Consider the following 14,215-nt stretch of genomic DNA (forward strand, 5'->3'; position numbering starts at 1 on the left):
CTGTGAGGCGCCAAGATGCACGGTTTGAGGCGTTATCAGCCCACTGGTGGTGGTCAATGTGGCAGGCACCAAGAGATTTCTTTAGGCAGCCCTTGTACCTTTTCTTTGGTGCACCTCTGTCACGGTGGCCAGTGGAGAGCTCGCCATATAACACGATCTTGGGAAGGCGATGGTCCTCCATTCTGGAGACGTGACCCATCCAGCGCAGCTGGATCTTCAGCAGCGTGGACTCGATGCTGTCGACCTCTGCCATCTCGAGTACTTCGACGTTAGGGATGTAAGCGCTCCAATGGATGTTGAGGATGGAGCGGAGACAACGCTGGTGGAAGCGTTCTAGGAGCCGTAGGTGATGCCGGTAGAGGACCCATGATTCGGAGCCGAACAGGAGTGTGGGTATGACAACGGCTCTGTATACGCTTATCTTTGTGAGGTTTTTCAGTTGGTTGTTTTTCCAGACTCTTTTGTGTAGTCTTCCAAAGGCGTTATTTGCCTTGGCGAGTCTGTTGTCTATCTCATTGTCGATCCTTACATCTGATGAAATGGTGCAGCCGAGATAGGTAAATTGGTTGACCGTTTTGAGTTTTGTGTGCCCGATGGAGATGTGGAGCAGAAATAGGTCCTATTTTAAGCTGATCCACCCTCCCACTCAGCCCCACTCCCCTTGCCTTCTCCCTGTAACCCTTATCAAATACCTGTCAATCTCTGTCTTAAATGCACCCAATGACCTCGTTTACACAGCCACCTGTGACAACAAACTTACGACCCTCTGACCATATAACCAGATAACCGTTTACAGCACGGAAACAGGCCTTGTCGGCCCTTCAAGTCCGTACAAAATAAATTTTTCTGCATCTCTTTTAAATTGTCATCGAGAAGTTGTGCCCTCTTGTCCTAGACTCCCCTACCATGGGAAGCATCCTTGCTACATCTACTCAGTCCAGGCCTTTCAGCATTTGAAATGCCTCTATGAAGTCCCCCCTCATCCTTCTGCACTCCAACGAGTACAGTGTAAGAGCCAACAAACATTCCTCATATCCTAACCCTTTCATTCCTGGTACCATTCTAGTAAATCTTCACTGAACCCTCTCTAATGTCAGCTGTCTTTTCTCAAATAAGACACCCAAAACAGTACACAGTGCTCCAAGTGCCCTATAGTCTCAATATTACACCCCTGCTCTTATGTTATTCCTCTAGAAATGAATGCCAACATTGCATTTGCCTTTTTCACCACCGACTCAACCAGGAGGTTAACCTTTATGGTATCCTGCACAAGGACTCCCAAGACCCTTAATATCTCTAAATTTTGAATTTTCTTCCAATTGAAATGTTTATTTTATTAATTTGATGCTTGTAAAAGAGAAATGGATTCCTCATATCTGTTCCTCCATTCATTAAGTTTATGGCTAATCTTTTAACCCAGTATCATATTCTTGCACTTGCATTAACCCGAAAACACCTGATGTCTGGATTTAATACAGTTGGCAAAAGTGTTCTCTTGGGTGAGATTTCAAAAGTTTCAAAAGGGGTTGCAAACTCTGGAGGAATCGCTGGACTGGCCCATCTGCACGCTTCCCTCCCTTTCTTCACCCCTGCCCCCCCCCCCCCCCCCCACCACCTCCTCACAAGCATGGGAAATGACCCAACAGGAAAGTGCCCATGGCAGAACAGTGAAGGCCTCGGTGGTTAAGGACTCAAACTAGGCCATAGGCTTCTGGAGACTGGTTTGTAGGAACTAGGTATCGAGACTAAGATTCATTAGGGTGCCATGGGTACCTTTAACTTTTTTTAAATTTTGACTTGCGGGACAGTAACAGGCCCTTTTGGCCCATGAGCCTGTGCCACCCAGTTGACGTACAGCCCTTGTTACATTTTTTTTGAAGGGTGGGAGGAAACTGGAGCCCTCAGGGAAACCCATGCAGATACTGAATAAACTTTCATTACAAACTGTTCTGGATTCGAACTCAAGTACTGATCACTGGCGCTGTAAAAGCATCGTGCTAATCACTATGTTAACCTGAGGGGGCCTCCAGCAGTGATTGGAACTTGGGTTTACCGCTCCATCAAACAGGATATTGTGCAGCTGCAGAGGTCACAAAAGAGATGGAGGCGACCCATGGATATGTGGTGTCTCTGAAGGAACTTCCTTCTGCTTTTTTTTTTATTATTGGGGGTGCTGGGTATTGCTAGTAGCACCTCTGGGTGCCTTTACAACAGGAAAAGGTTGACAAATTTTGTGCATTAGTACATGACTATAAAGGAATCTTGAACCGATATCTAACTTCAGAATTGAATGGGCGACTTCTTTCTTTTGATACTAAGACCTTTCATTCCAGATATCCCAGTTAAGAGAATATCATCCCTGCATCTACTTGTTGACGGTGGTTACAAACATGACAGAAACAATTTCTGTTTTGATTCAGGGTAAAATGTTCATTTTTCCCCACTTTCCTGGCATTTAGAAAACAGTTTGGATTCTTGGGAGATGTGCATTTTATTATTCATTTTGGAAACATTTGAGGTCACATCATGGGGCCACGTCTGGAAATTATGACGAAATATGACTTGTAGTTGCATCTTGGAACGTCATAGCATGACCTTAACATTTGCATTCAGTATCATTCATGCCAGATGTTAGTTACCATTCTATGTTTCTTTTGAAAATCAAATATAAAAACAAGTCATTTTTTTGGGTGTCAGAAGTGCTCTATTTTATGCAGTTGTATTTCCCTTTCCTGCCAACAGCTAAGGATTACCGATAGATGGCTTGCAACCAAATGATATTTTTTTCCTTTGTATGAATTGATCATGTTCATTGATCAAATTTAGTGTCATCTGACGAAACAGTGTTCTCCGGTCCTCGATGCAAAACATGCAGACACACACCCAGACATAATAAACATACAGACAAACAATACATATGCAGGACAAGTATTCACATATATAAATAAATAAATGTTGCTTCATGAATATGAGCATCTTGAATGGTTAGTGTGAGCAGATCCTTTGGTCATTCAGATTCTCACTGCCTGTGGGAAGAAGCTGTTCCTCAGTCTGGTGGTGCTGGCTCTGATCCTCCTGGATCTCTTCCCCAACGGGAGCAGCTAACAGATGCTGTATGCAGGGTCGAAGGGGTCCTCAATGATTTTGCATGCCTTCTTCAGACAATGATCCTGATAGATCATTTCATTTGGGGGTGGGGAGGTGAGGGAAACTTCTTATTCAGTGGTACTTGTACACAAAATGATCCAAAACTATGTTTAATATGACTGATCCTGGAATACTTGTGGGGGGGGGGGACTACAGAGGGTGATTTTTACTCAATGGCTCCACTTTGCATCAATGGTTCCTGACTGGAGTGAGTCTGGTGTTTCATTTCGGTTGTGGTTTCATCAGCACGGTTAGCGCAATGCTGTTACAGTGCTCTCTGTATGGAGTTTTTACATTCTCCCCGTGTCTGTGTGGGTTTCCTCTGGGTGCTCCAGTTACCTCCAACCCTTTAAAACGTACTGGGGTTTGTAGGTCTATTGGGTGTAATTGGGTGACATGGGCTCATGAGCCAAAAGAGCTTGTTATTATGCTGTAGGTCTATTGGGTGTAATTGGGTGACATGGGCTCATGGGCCAAAAGAGCTTGTTATTATGCTGTATGTCTGAATTTAAATTTAACTGCATTTATAGGATTGTCATCTTGGGTTAATTCAAGCTTTTGTTTGAACCCTGTAGAAGCATTCATCCCAGAACCCTGCAAAAAATGACCTTAAAGGAAATTGCAGCCTGTTCACATTTTGGCTTTGACCTGCTCTCTCCTTCAAGTTCACATCTGCACCTCATCCAATAAATAAATTCCAGTTAAAGCAGCTGGATTTCATATTGAAATAGTTACTTCTAAAAACTGGAAGTCTCTAAATGTGGAAGGAGCAATCCAAACTCAGCTGTGCGGCAGCCAACAGTTTTACTGCTTTAGACTTCTCTATAAACTCTTTTTGGCAGTTGAAAAGGTTACACAGCAAAAGGCAGTGGGATGATTCATATTGCAAGTTGGATTAAGAGTCTAGAAACAAAAGGGTTCGCAAAAAGGAACAATGAACATTTTGCTCTGATTTTTAATCAAATGTGTCTGTGAGCACTAATTTTTAAAAGTTTGAAATTTACGAAGTAGATTTCTTTTAAAAGAGGAGATTTAGTTTGGCAGGCACTCTGCTGTTTTGGCTGCTACACACCGTTAACATCATGTTCCAAGTTTCCCTATCTGACATTTGCTGGCTTCTATGAATGTAACCATGGTTAGTTTAGGATGAAAGGCTCTCATCTTGATGTGGCTTTAACTTTGATGGATTGATTTGTCAGATACTTGGATCCACAATGGCCTGACGTGACTTTGGCTGAGGAATTAAAATTGTTTGCCATTGATGCACATGTTGCAGTTGAATGAAAGCTCCAACAAAATCACAAAATGCTTTCTCTTGAATCACCACAACAACAAATCGTGGGCGCACGGTTAGCTCCATGCTATGGCAGTACCAGAGATCCAGGTTCCTATCGAATGGGTGCACGGTTAGCTCCATGCTATGGCAGTACCAGAGATCCAGGTTCCTATCGAATGGGCGCACGGTTAGCTCCATGCTATGGCAGTACCAGAGATCCAGGTTCCTATCGAATGGGCGCACGGTTAGCTCCATGCTATGGCAGTACCAGAGATCCAGGTTCCTATTGAATGGGCGCACGGTTAGCTCCATACTATGGCAGTACCAGAGATCCAGGTTCATATCTAATGGAGTCTCTAAGAAGTTTGTACATTCTCCCTACGTCTGCGTGGGTTTCCTCCGGGTACTCCGATTTCCTTCCACCCTTTAAAAACATACAGGGGTTGTAGGTTAATTGGGTGGCACATGCTCGTGGACTTGTACCGTGCAGTATGAGTTTAAAAAAAAAAATTCAAAAAAACAGAAAATAAATGCTTCTAAAAGAGAATGATGAAAGTGGTATAGACTATTTGCCCAATGTCAATGAGCTTTCATTTGAACTTAGAAATCAAAACTTTCCTGGAACTTGTGCTATATAGGTAATTGACAAACCTCTGGAGGTTTCCAAGGGTGTCTCTCCAGGAAGAATATCCAAGAATAGAAGGCTTTGAGACTGGGAAGATGAGCAGAAATGAAAACCTCAGAAATTGAGAATGCACAAAGGTTACCAAAGAAGTTACAAATAGTGTCTCAATTAAAGGGTCCTGACTCAAAATGTTGTCCATTTCGATCCATAGGTGCTTCGTGACCTGCTGAGTCTCTCTAGCTTCTCTTTGTTTGATTGATTCCAGCGTCGGCAGTATTTCACAGAGATAAAGCCTTCCTCAGACGAGAGGGAAAGGAGGGAATCTGAAACAGAAAAAGCAAAATTGTGGAATTTTCTTTGCTGCATGTAGACTAGCAGTCAAGTAGAGGGAATCTTTAACAGAGAATGTCTGTTCTTGGTTGGAAAAGGAGCCATTGTAAATTAGAATAGGAGGCGGTAGAAATGTGAAAAGGCTAACAATTTAAACTCATTGCTGCATGTTTGGGGCAGCAGGCCTGCTTCACTTCACTGAGCCAGAAGAAAGTTTGTTGTTGCAGCCACTTGGCTTTGTGGGCAAATTTGTTCATGGTCTTTAGCTTTATGTTTAATGCATTGATACCAATATTTTTGCAGGATTCATTTCTAATCTCACAATTCAAAGACAGTTCTTCCCTAATGATGAAGACCAGACTGGAGCAGCCAAGGCCCTGATACGTCTCCAGGACACATACAATCTAGATGCAGATACCATCTCCCAAGGCAACTTGCCCGGTATGTCGTGTATAGTTGAAACCTTGTAAAATTTGACAAACTCCCATCACTTTGAACTGGGGCTTAACACCTGATCCTGGCTGGCCACCCACCAGAGCTTTTGACATCCTGACCACAGACTCTTGCCCCAGCCGTCCACCCATCCGAGCTCTCGACGCCCCGAAGGCAGACTTACCATTGGCCCCAGCCACCCGCCGCTCAGAATTCCTGGTGCCTCAAATGACGTTACTTCCTGCAGTCAAAATAGTATGTGTATAATAGTACACCCTCTAAATTATACCCTTAAAATTGGTCCACAAAAGTCTACCATTGCATACTTCTATATGGTATAGGTAGATAGTTTCTTTAACTAAAGTGTGTGATTGTGTTTTATCATTTTTCTGGACTGACATTACACCAAATGTGTAAAACCAGCTTTCCCATTTGGTGAATGAAATGGTAAGAGGTGTAATTAGGACGGTCTTAAATACTGCCAAATCTTGCAAAGGTAATCAAAACATCAAAATTAAAAAACTACATAGATTATTCAACACAATTTTTTTTAAATCAGTGTTTTCAACTGATTTTCATCAGAGGTTTAAAAAAACAAAAATGTCTCTTTTCATTGGAGCTTATCAACATTTATTGCTGCTTACTGTATGTTTCACCTGTCAAGAAAGTTATATTAGCTTAACATGGTGCTGTGTCAATATTGTTTGTTGGGCCATGATAACTCTAATTAACCACATTTAAGGCAATTAAGCCATTTGGCTTGTTGCCCACTTACTCAGATGGTGTAGTCCAGCTGAACCATTGGACAAGTACAGTAAAATTCCTAGTATCCAGCACTTACAGAGATTGCAGATGCTGGAAAAGCAAATTTTCCATTTGCCGGAGATGCACTCTTACAATGCCTAATAAGAATGAACAGTTCAAAAGACAAAAGAGTGCAAAATGTAAAGAAATTTGGAAAAAAAAATCTGTAATTATGTAAAGTTCACTTTCATCCGGTAATTCCCATAATTTACAACATTTAAATTCGAATCCCAGTCATGGCGCTGTAACAACGTTGCACTAACTGTGCCGCCACCATAATTAATTCTCTGTCCCCCAGGTTTACAGGTAAAGCCTTACTAATATACTACTAAAGATGAAGACAAAGATTCCTACAATGCAGGGTTAGGGAGGCACTTTGGGATAGTTGCCCCAGCGGCGAGCGGCATCAACCAGCTCTTCATCCTGGGTAACACTATTTTATTTAAACACAACTTTATTTAAACAGGTGCTGCGGGCTGAGCACGACCAGGGCTGAATGTTTGCTCCCATCTTCACAAAGGGGTTGTGTGTCAGAGAACATTTCTTTTGCCGGTTACTTGAATTCTGAATACCGGGGATTTTCCTGTACTCGGGATTAGAAGTAGAAACCAATTGGTATTTGGTCCCCATGACCCACTGCTATGTGCAGAAGAGTTCAGACAATTATTAAATGAATGACCACACCTAAATTCAGCTGATTGATGCTGCTTGTGAAGCTGAAAAGCCATTGGAGTATGTGCCTTTAATGTTGTCATCATCAGTACAATGTCCCACGATGGCTGTTGAGACTAGCTAAATGCAGAACTTGCTGGTCAGTTAGACCCTTGGTTTTACTCAAACTTGAAGAGCAGAAGAATTTGATGAATGACATTTAAATGCACTGGAGTTGTATCATATTTGACTGACAAATAACTGCTCAAAGTTCCAGTCCAAATATCTTTTAGAAAGCTTTAAGAAACATTTGTGAGAATGTTATTTTCAAGCATTCAAAATATTTAGTCATTCGAAAACTTGAGGTTGATTTTTTTTAAAAAGCCTTCATCTCCTATCAATAATTTGTGGTTTGTATTTGAGTACATCATGAGGTAATGTTGCAGCTCTATATACAGTATCTCTGGGGAGACTACACTTGGAGTATCGTGCTCCATTCCGGTCGCCTCATTTCAAAAAGGATGTGGAAGCTATGGAGAGGGTGCAGAGGAGATGTACCAGAATGTTGCCTGGATTGGAAAATATGTCTTATGAGGCAACCAGAGGACATCTGTACAAAATGAAGGGAGGAAAGTTTAGGGGAGACCTCAGGGGTAGATTATATTTATTTATATACACACACAGAATTGTGGATGCCTGGAATGCCTTGCCAGGGCTGGTGATGGAGACTGGAACAATGGGGGCATTTAAGAGACAGAAATGGGCACATGGATGAACAAAACATAGAGGATTATGAGAAAGGGAGGGTTTAGTTTTTTTTTGGTAGGTATGTATAGGTCAGCACAACATTCTGGGCTGAAGAGCCTGAACTGTGCTGTTATGTTCTTTGTCACATTTAGACTTTGTGAACAGTGGTAATGTAGTAGAGATGTATTAAGTAAGTTGTTCAGTGGTAGGTAGGATTTTTGTTCTACGTGGCAGTGAAAAGTGAGTGATTTTTTTTTAATGGAATTGTATACTCCAAAAAACCTTCTGTATTGATCACTATATTAGTGACAGAGAATTGGAAGTGAGCTTGCAAGGTTTTTTTTATTGTTGCTAGCATTGCTCTTCAAATAATTAAGGATTACAATATTGGAAACTCATGTGAAAAATATATTGATGGATTTTTGGAACCAAACTTTAATAAAAGATTCAAATACCTAGTCCCTTCTGGGTGGAACTGGACCAAGTCCTGGAAAAAAAAATCATAGGTAAAGCATTCCCACAGGACCCAGAGCTGTTCCCTGTTGGGAAACATAATGGATATAAGACTTGCAATAAACCTGTCCAAATTTCAAATCCAATTCTTAATGATTGCATTAGCAGTGGCCAGGAAGAGCATAGCAGTTACTTGGAAGTTCATCTCCTGCCTGAGCATAGCATGCTGGAATGTAGAAATGCACTCACCTGGAGAAAATTAATTAAACTTGAGGAAAAAGTCTTAACACTTGAAAATTTGCCAACCATACATAAATTCCATAGGAGTACAATTATAGTGAGGACCATCATGCCTTGCATATAGGTAACCTTCTTCTCTGTCTACTCTTTCTACTCTTCAATTGGTGGTGGGGGGGGGGGGGGGGTGGTTAAGGACCCATCCCATCCCAACCAGCAAAAGTCAAGAAAAAGAAAATAGCTTGATCACTGGCCGCTGTGACATGACAAACCATAAACCCCGGGTATATGTTTCATATCTTTGTTGTCAATGAATGTTTGTAACTGTGGTTGGTTAAGTGCTAAATGTAGAGAGTGGTGGGGGGGAGGGGTGGAGGAAAGAAGAGGACAGAAAAAGCTTGAACTCTACAGAAAATCTTGCATAGAATTGATAATTGTAAATTGTAATCAATATTGATTTTTGTCAACATTGACATCCATAATATTGATAACTGTTTGAGTTTCAGTTTGGAAAATCATAAATATTTTTTTTAAATTCAAATACCTGACAAAGCATACTGGAGCACACCAACCCATAAAATGTTAACATATGTGAAGAGAAGAAAAGTTGATGTTTCAGCTTGATGACCTTGTAGGAAAGGAAAGTCTCAAGGTTTGTCAGAGCAGTCTGAAGAAGTTGGCTAGTAAATTAGTGTCCACCAGAATGGGGGAAGATTGGAAAAGCAAGGTCCTTTTTTGTGTTAGGTTTTGCTTGGCAACATGAGCAAGAGAGGGTGGTGGTGGGATTGAGAAAATAATTTGAATGACATAGGAAACTAAAAGGATGTGGGATGGAAGCATGCAAGAAAGTGTGCTGAAGGTTAGTGATTGATGAGACGGACTGTGTCAATGAAAAATTAAAATAAGTATTTAAAATTGGAAGTTGGGGAGCAGATAGCAAATGTAGTTCACTGTGTGACGCTCATACAAAGGCATGATTGTTTTGTTGTCATCTCTCAGGTGTGAAGCATAAAACATTGCTCTTAGTAGAGGACTGCTTTGAGCTTGGGAAAGTAGCCTACTCAGAAGCAGATTACTACCACACTGAACTGTGGATGGAACAAGCACTGAGGCAACTGGATGCTGGTGAGGTATCCACCATTGACAAAATCACTATACTAGACTACCTGAGCTATTCGGTGTATCAGCAAGGTGAACTGGACAAGGCACTGGAGCTCACCAAAACGATGTTGAAACTGGGTAAGGATGCACAGAGAATGAGGCACAGAGGATTCAGTTCTCTATTTAAGTTGAAAGGTGCCATGAACACTGTAAACTAACTTTGACTGTTGCAGATCCAGAGCACCAGCGAGCAAATGGAAACCTGAGGTATTTTGAGTATATGCTGGCTGGCCAGAAAAAAAAGGCAGAGGAATCCGTGAAGACTGAAGAAAGCAAAAAGGGGAGCATTTCGCAAACCAAGAAAAGGCGCCCAGCAGATTACCTGCCAGAGAGGCAGAATTATGAAAGGCTGTGCCGAGGAGAAGGTATCAAATTGGTAGGTAAACGATTTGATTGAAGTTTTGGGACTTGTATTTTATTTCAAAAGTCAAATTTTGTAGTAAATGATCAGCAAGTTGTGGTCGCACCAAGTGTGCAAGATCAGGCAATCCACTTTTTCCCCTAGTAGTATCTGACATCAAGTCCCACTGCATATATTTAAGCACACCATCTGCTAGCAGTTCAGTGGGAACTGCCATTTGTCCATGAAAGTAAAATATCTTGCAACAGGTTTCAAAGATGCTGGGATATTTTGTGGGGATCTGGCCAATATTTGCCTCTCAGCCAGCATCGCCACAGATCTTATTGCTTTTTGCTGGAGCTTTCTTTCTGCCTATTTTCTTTATAGTAGTTACTACATTTCAATAGTTCTTGCAGGGACAGTAAGTTATACTATATATGCATGATATTCACTAACTCATTCCTCAGCACAAAAGTAGCAACGACCTTCTTTATTCTTCTCTCAAAACACAACTCTTCTTCCCATAAAACATCTCTCACCAAAGCCCCCCTGCCCTTTTCATTGGCTCTCTGCCACGCGAGTGACAACAACACACATAATCTCCTCCTCACACGACCCTGACCATATGTGTAGTTCATCACATTCTCTGCACTCCCCTTTTCTGACCTGTGCTTATGTGTTGCTTCTCTCGCGCGTCGCCCTGTATACGTCATTAGCGGCCCTGGCTCTACTCCTGACCCACATAAGTACACGACCGTGACATTCCTAAGTTGGATGTCATGGATCGTAGGTCATTCCATTCCGAGGTTGTAAAAACTGGTCAATAAATAAATGCAGTCCATTCTTATGAACGATGTTTATAGCATTTACTTTAGAAGTTTAAAAAGTAAGAATTGACCATGAGTTTTATTCTCCACTGTATTGCTACACCAAGTTGGATAGGCTGCTGACAAGGACACAAGAATTTATGCCACATTTCCTGATGCTGGTAGTCGACAGAGGGAAAAAAAATAAGTGGATTAATCAGAGTAATTAAAGTGAATTTTTTTCCAAACAAGATAACCTTGGACTTGTAAGATAACCTTGGACATTTGTAATGAAGGATTTAGACCAGCTTATGGAAGAAGGGATGCAATTGCATCAGAAGACATGATCTAAATTCCACCATGGGGCCCAGGGATGCAGTTGAATAGGAAGACATAATCTAATTTACACTGAGGCCCAGGGATGCATATGAATTAGTAGATACATCTAAATTCCACCATGGGGCCCAGGATGCATATGAATCAGTAGACATTATCTAATTTCCACCATGAGGCCCAGAGATGCAGTTGTCTTTTGTTGGTCGCAGACTGTCAGGAGACCTTGAAGATAACGAAATCATTTATTCAAAGAGATAAGCTATGAAGTAAACAACTTTTGGGTAATATAAGCCATGGTCCCACTGCTGAAGTTTGAGACTCTCCGAGAGGTGGCAACATCTCTCAGCAAGAAGAACTTCTAGACTCCAACCAACGTCCCGGTTGGGGGAGGTGGAGAAGTTGGTACCAGCGCCCAGACAACCTACTACAAGTGCGCAGTTGTTGCCTCGCTTTGGTAGTTGGGACCAGTCCAGGCGTTGATAAGTATAATTGGGAAGGGCTTGCATATTGTAGTTTGAATTCAGCTTTAGATTTAGTAATAAGGACTTGTATAAACTGAACTGCTCTCGGTGTGTGTGTCTGTTTTCTTTCGGTAGCTCAAACACTGTGACCAATCTAAAACGAACAAAGTGAGAGGTACAAGTTTACCCAGGACAACATTATGACTTGATTTTTAGAATGTTATAATAATTTTGGGCAGCATGGTTTTCATACCAGTTAGTGCAAAGCTATTAAAGCACCAGCAAACCCGGCATTGTCAATTTGTCAATAAGGAGTTTTTACTTTCTCCCCATGTCAGTGTAGGTTCCAGTATCCTCCCACCCTTCAGAAACGGGCAACACAAGCTCCTGGGTAAATTGAACTCTGCAAAAGCATAACTATTCAGCTCATTGTGTCTTTGGCATGCAAATTGTTTACCAATTGGTTACATTAATCCTTCCACTTTTGCCTTGCCCCTGCACACGCTCACCATTTTGAGTACAATGGAATCTGAAATCCTCTCTTGTGTCCCCTAGCCAGCTGTTGTTAATTACCAATTCTTTTGTTGGTGGAAAACTTCTCTTTATTGCTCGGTTGCTCTTCTTCCTGTGTTGCAGATGTGGCACCTTTCTACCAATGAATACTGTGAGCCTATTTTCAGTAGAATGGCTGTGGCAGGTCCGGAAGGTGACTCATCACCATTCTTTCGAGGATGGCTTTGGCATTCAGCTTGCGAATGATGTCAGGTTCTAGATCAGCCATTCTCAATCTTTTTCTGACAATGTGTGCTTGAAGTTTATGGGCCTCCTTCCCTGTGAAGCAGTCAGGTTTTGGTTTCTTCCATTCCTCTCACCCACTGACTACATTAAAAACATGTATGAGGTGAAAAGGAAACAAGGCTTTTACTTAAATGTGCTCTGGCCCCAGTTGAGAATGGCTGTTGTAGATGATCAATTTATACATTAATGATTATTAAACTAATATGGCCCTTATAAAACCTATTAGTACCTTGTTGCAAGAACAATTGTTTTTTCATCCCTTCCTGACATAGATACTGTGTTTAGACATGATTGGTTGAGGTAGAAGTCTTAAAGAATGGATTTGTATCCAAATTGTTCCTATGTATTTACAAACTATCTTTTTTCTCATTAATTTTGTCCTGTTATCTTTCATTACTTTATCATTGTCAATTTTAAGTAGACTGTTGGCACAATCTCACAGACACTCTCTCTGCCTCATCAGTTAAATTGCTTCGACATATTGATCCAATTCTACATAAATGCCCGTTTTCTATTTCTGTGCAGACTCCGCGAAGGCAGAGAAAGCTCTTTTGTCGTTATTCGGATGCGAGCAGGAATCCAGCATATATTTTGAAGCCCGTGAAAGAGCAGGATGAATGGGACAAACCTCAAATTACTCGTTACATTGATATCATTTCAGACCAGGAAATTGAGCGCGTGAAAGAGTTAGCAAAGCCAAGGGTAAGATGTGGCATCATCCAAGGTATTCTTGTACCTTTGTTTTCTAGCTTTGTCTCTGAGCAGACCGTTGTAACCCTGAGAGTTTTTGACCGTCAACAAAGCCCGTTTGGTATTGCTCTCCTTTACTCTAATTTCATCATTTGGAAATCTCCTCTTCCTTCCAACCCCCCTCCCCACTGCTCCTGATGCATTTCTAGTTTAAAATAGTTGAATTTAGTCACGTGCACATTTCAGAGATAATCTGGGTGCATAATATTGGGCTAGTTACAAACGTCCATGTGCGTAGAATTCTTAGAAGTAACTGTAGCTCAAGACATGGATACAGATCACTAAAGCTGCTTTCTTGCTCAACATTATACTTTTAAGTTGGACAACATGAAAAGGAGAATTTACTGTAGGTTTTCAAAACAGTCTTTCAGATTTTAAAAAAATGCTCAACTATGAGAAACAAGTGAACCATTATTTTACAGCTCATCTAAAATTTAAACTAAGTTAGATTGCTAACTTAGTGACAATACTAAACCGGATATGATTACATACAGCAGCCAAGAAGGACTGGATTAAAATGGTGAAAAGGAATTCTAGCAACAAAAGGCACAAGAGGAGTTTAAAAACTCCACTTAGTTACTTAATGTTAAAAAGAAATGTCAACTTATTCTAAAGTCTTTGGTTCTTGTTGGCATCACTGTTGTCCAGGAGTTAAACCGCTCATGCTGTTATGATATCATTGGATGTCATTGATTTTCTGTCTGCCTCCGTGGTAAACTAATGGTAAAACTGCAAAATTTATCATCAATCATTAATGCTTTATTGTTAACCAAGGTTCAAATAGGGGTTTCAGCTTTGTAAAGATGTGATTGTTGCTGCAATCTGCCCACAGGCCAAAGACTGGGGAAAGGACCCAAGAAC

The 14,215-nt window shown here is 41.2% G+C and overlaps 1 protein-coding gene across 12 annotated transcripts in view; it reads left to right on the top strand.

Annotated features, from left to right (window-relative positions):
* LOC138736277 (prolyl 4-hydroxylase subunit alpha-1-like) overlaps positions 1 to 14,215 on the top strand; it is a 119,814-nt gene that overhangs the window by 35,620 nt on the left and 69,979 nt on the right. For all 12 annotated transcript variants that reach the window (XR_011340191.1, XM_069885520.1, XM_069885528.1 and 9 more), the window contains exons 5-8: positions 5,682 to 5,819; positions 9,702 to 9,941; positions 10,037 to 10,239; positions 13,130 to 13,306. Coding sequence is in view for 11 of the 12 variants with exons in the window: in XM_069885520.1 (XP_069741621.1) it covers positions 5,682 to 5,819; positions 9,702 to 9,941; positions 10,037 to 10,239; positions 13,130 to 13,306 (758 nt within the window). In the remaining variant the exon portion in view is untranslated. The remainder of the gene's footprint in view (positions 1 to 5,681; positions 5,820 to 9,701; positions 9,942 to 10,036; positions 10,240 to 13,129; positions 13,307 to 14,215) is intronic.

This window comes from Narcine bancroftii, chromosome 6 (genome assembly GCF_036971445.1).
Source record: "Narcine bancroftii isolate sNarBan1 chromosome 6, sNarBan1.hap1, whole genome shotgun sequence".
Classification (NCBI taxonomy): Eukaryota; Metazoa; Chordata; class Chondrichthyes; order Torpediniformes; family Narcinidae; genus Narcine; species Narcine bancroftii.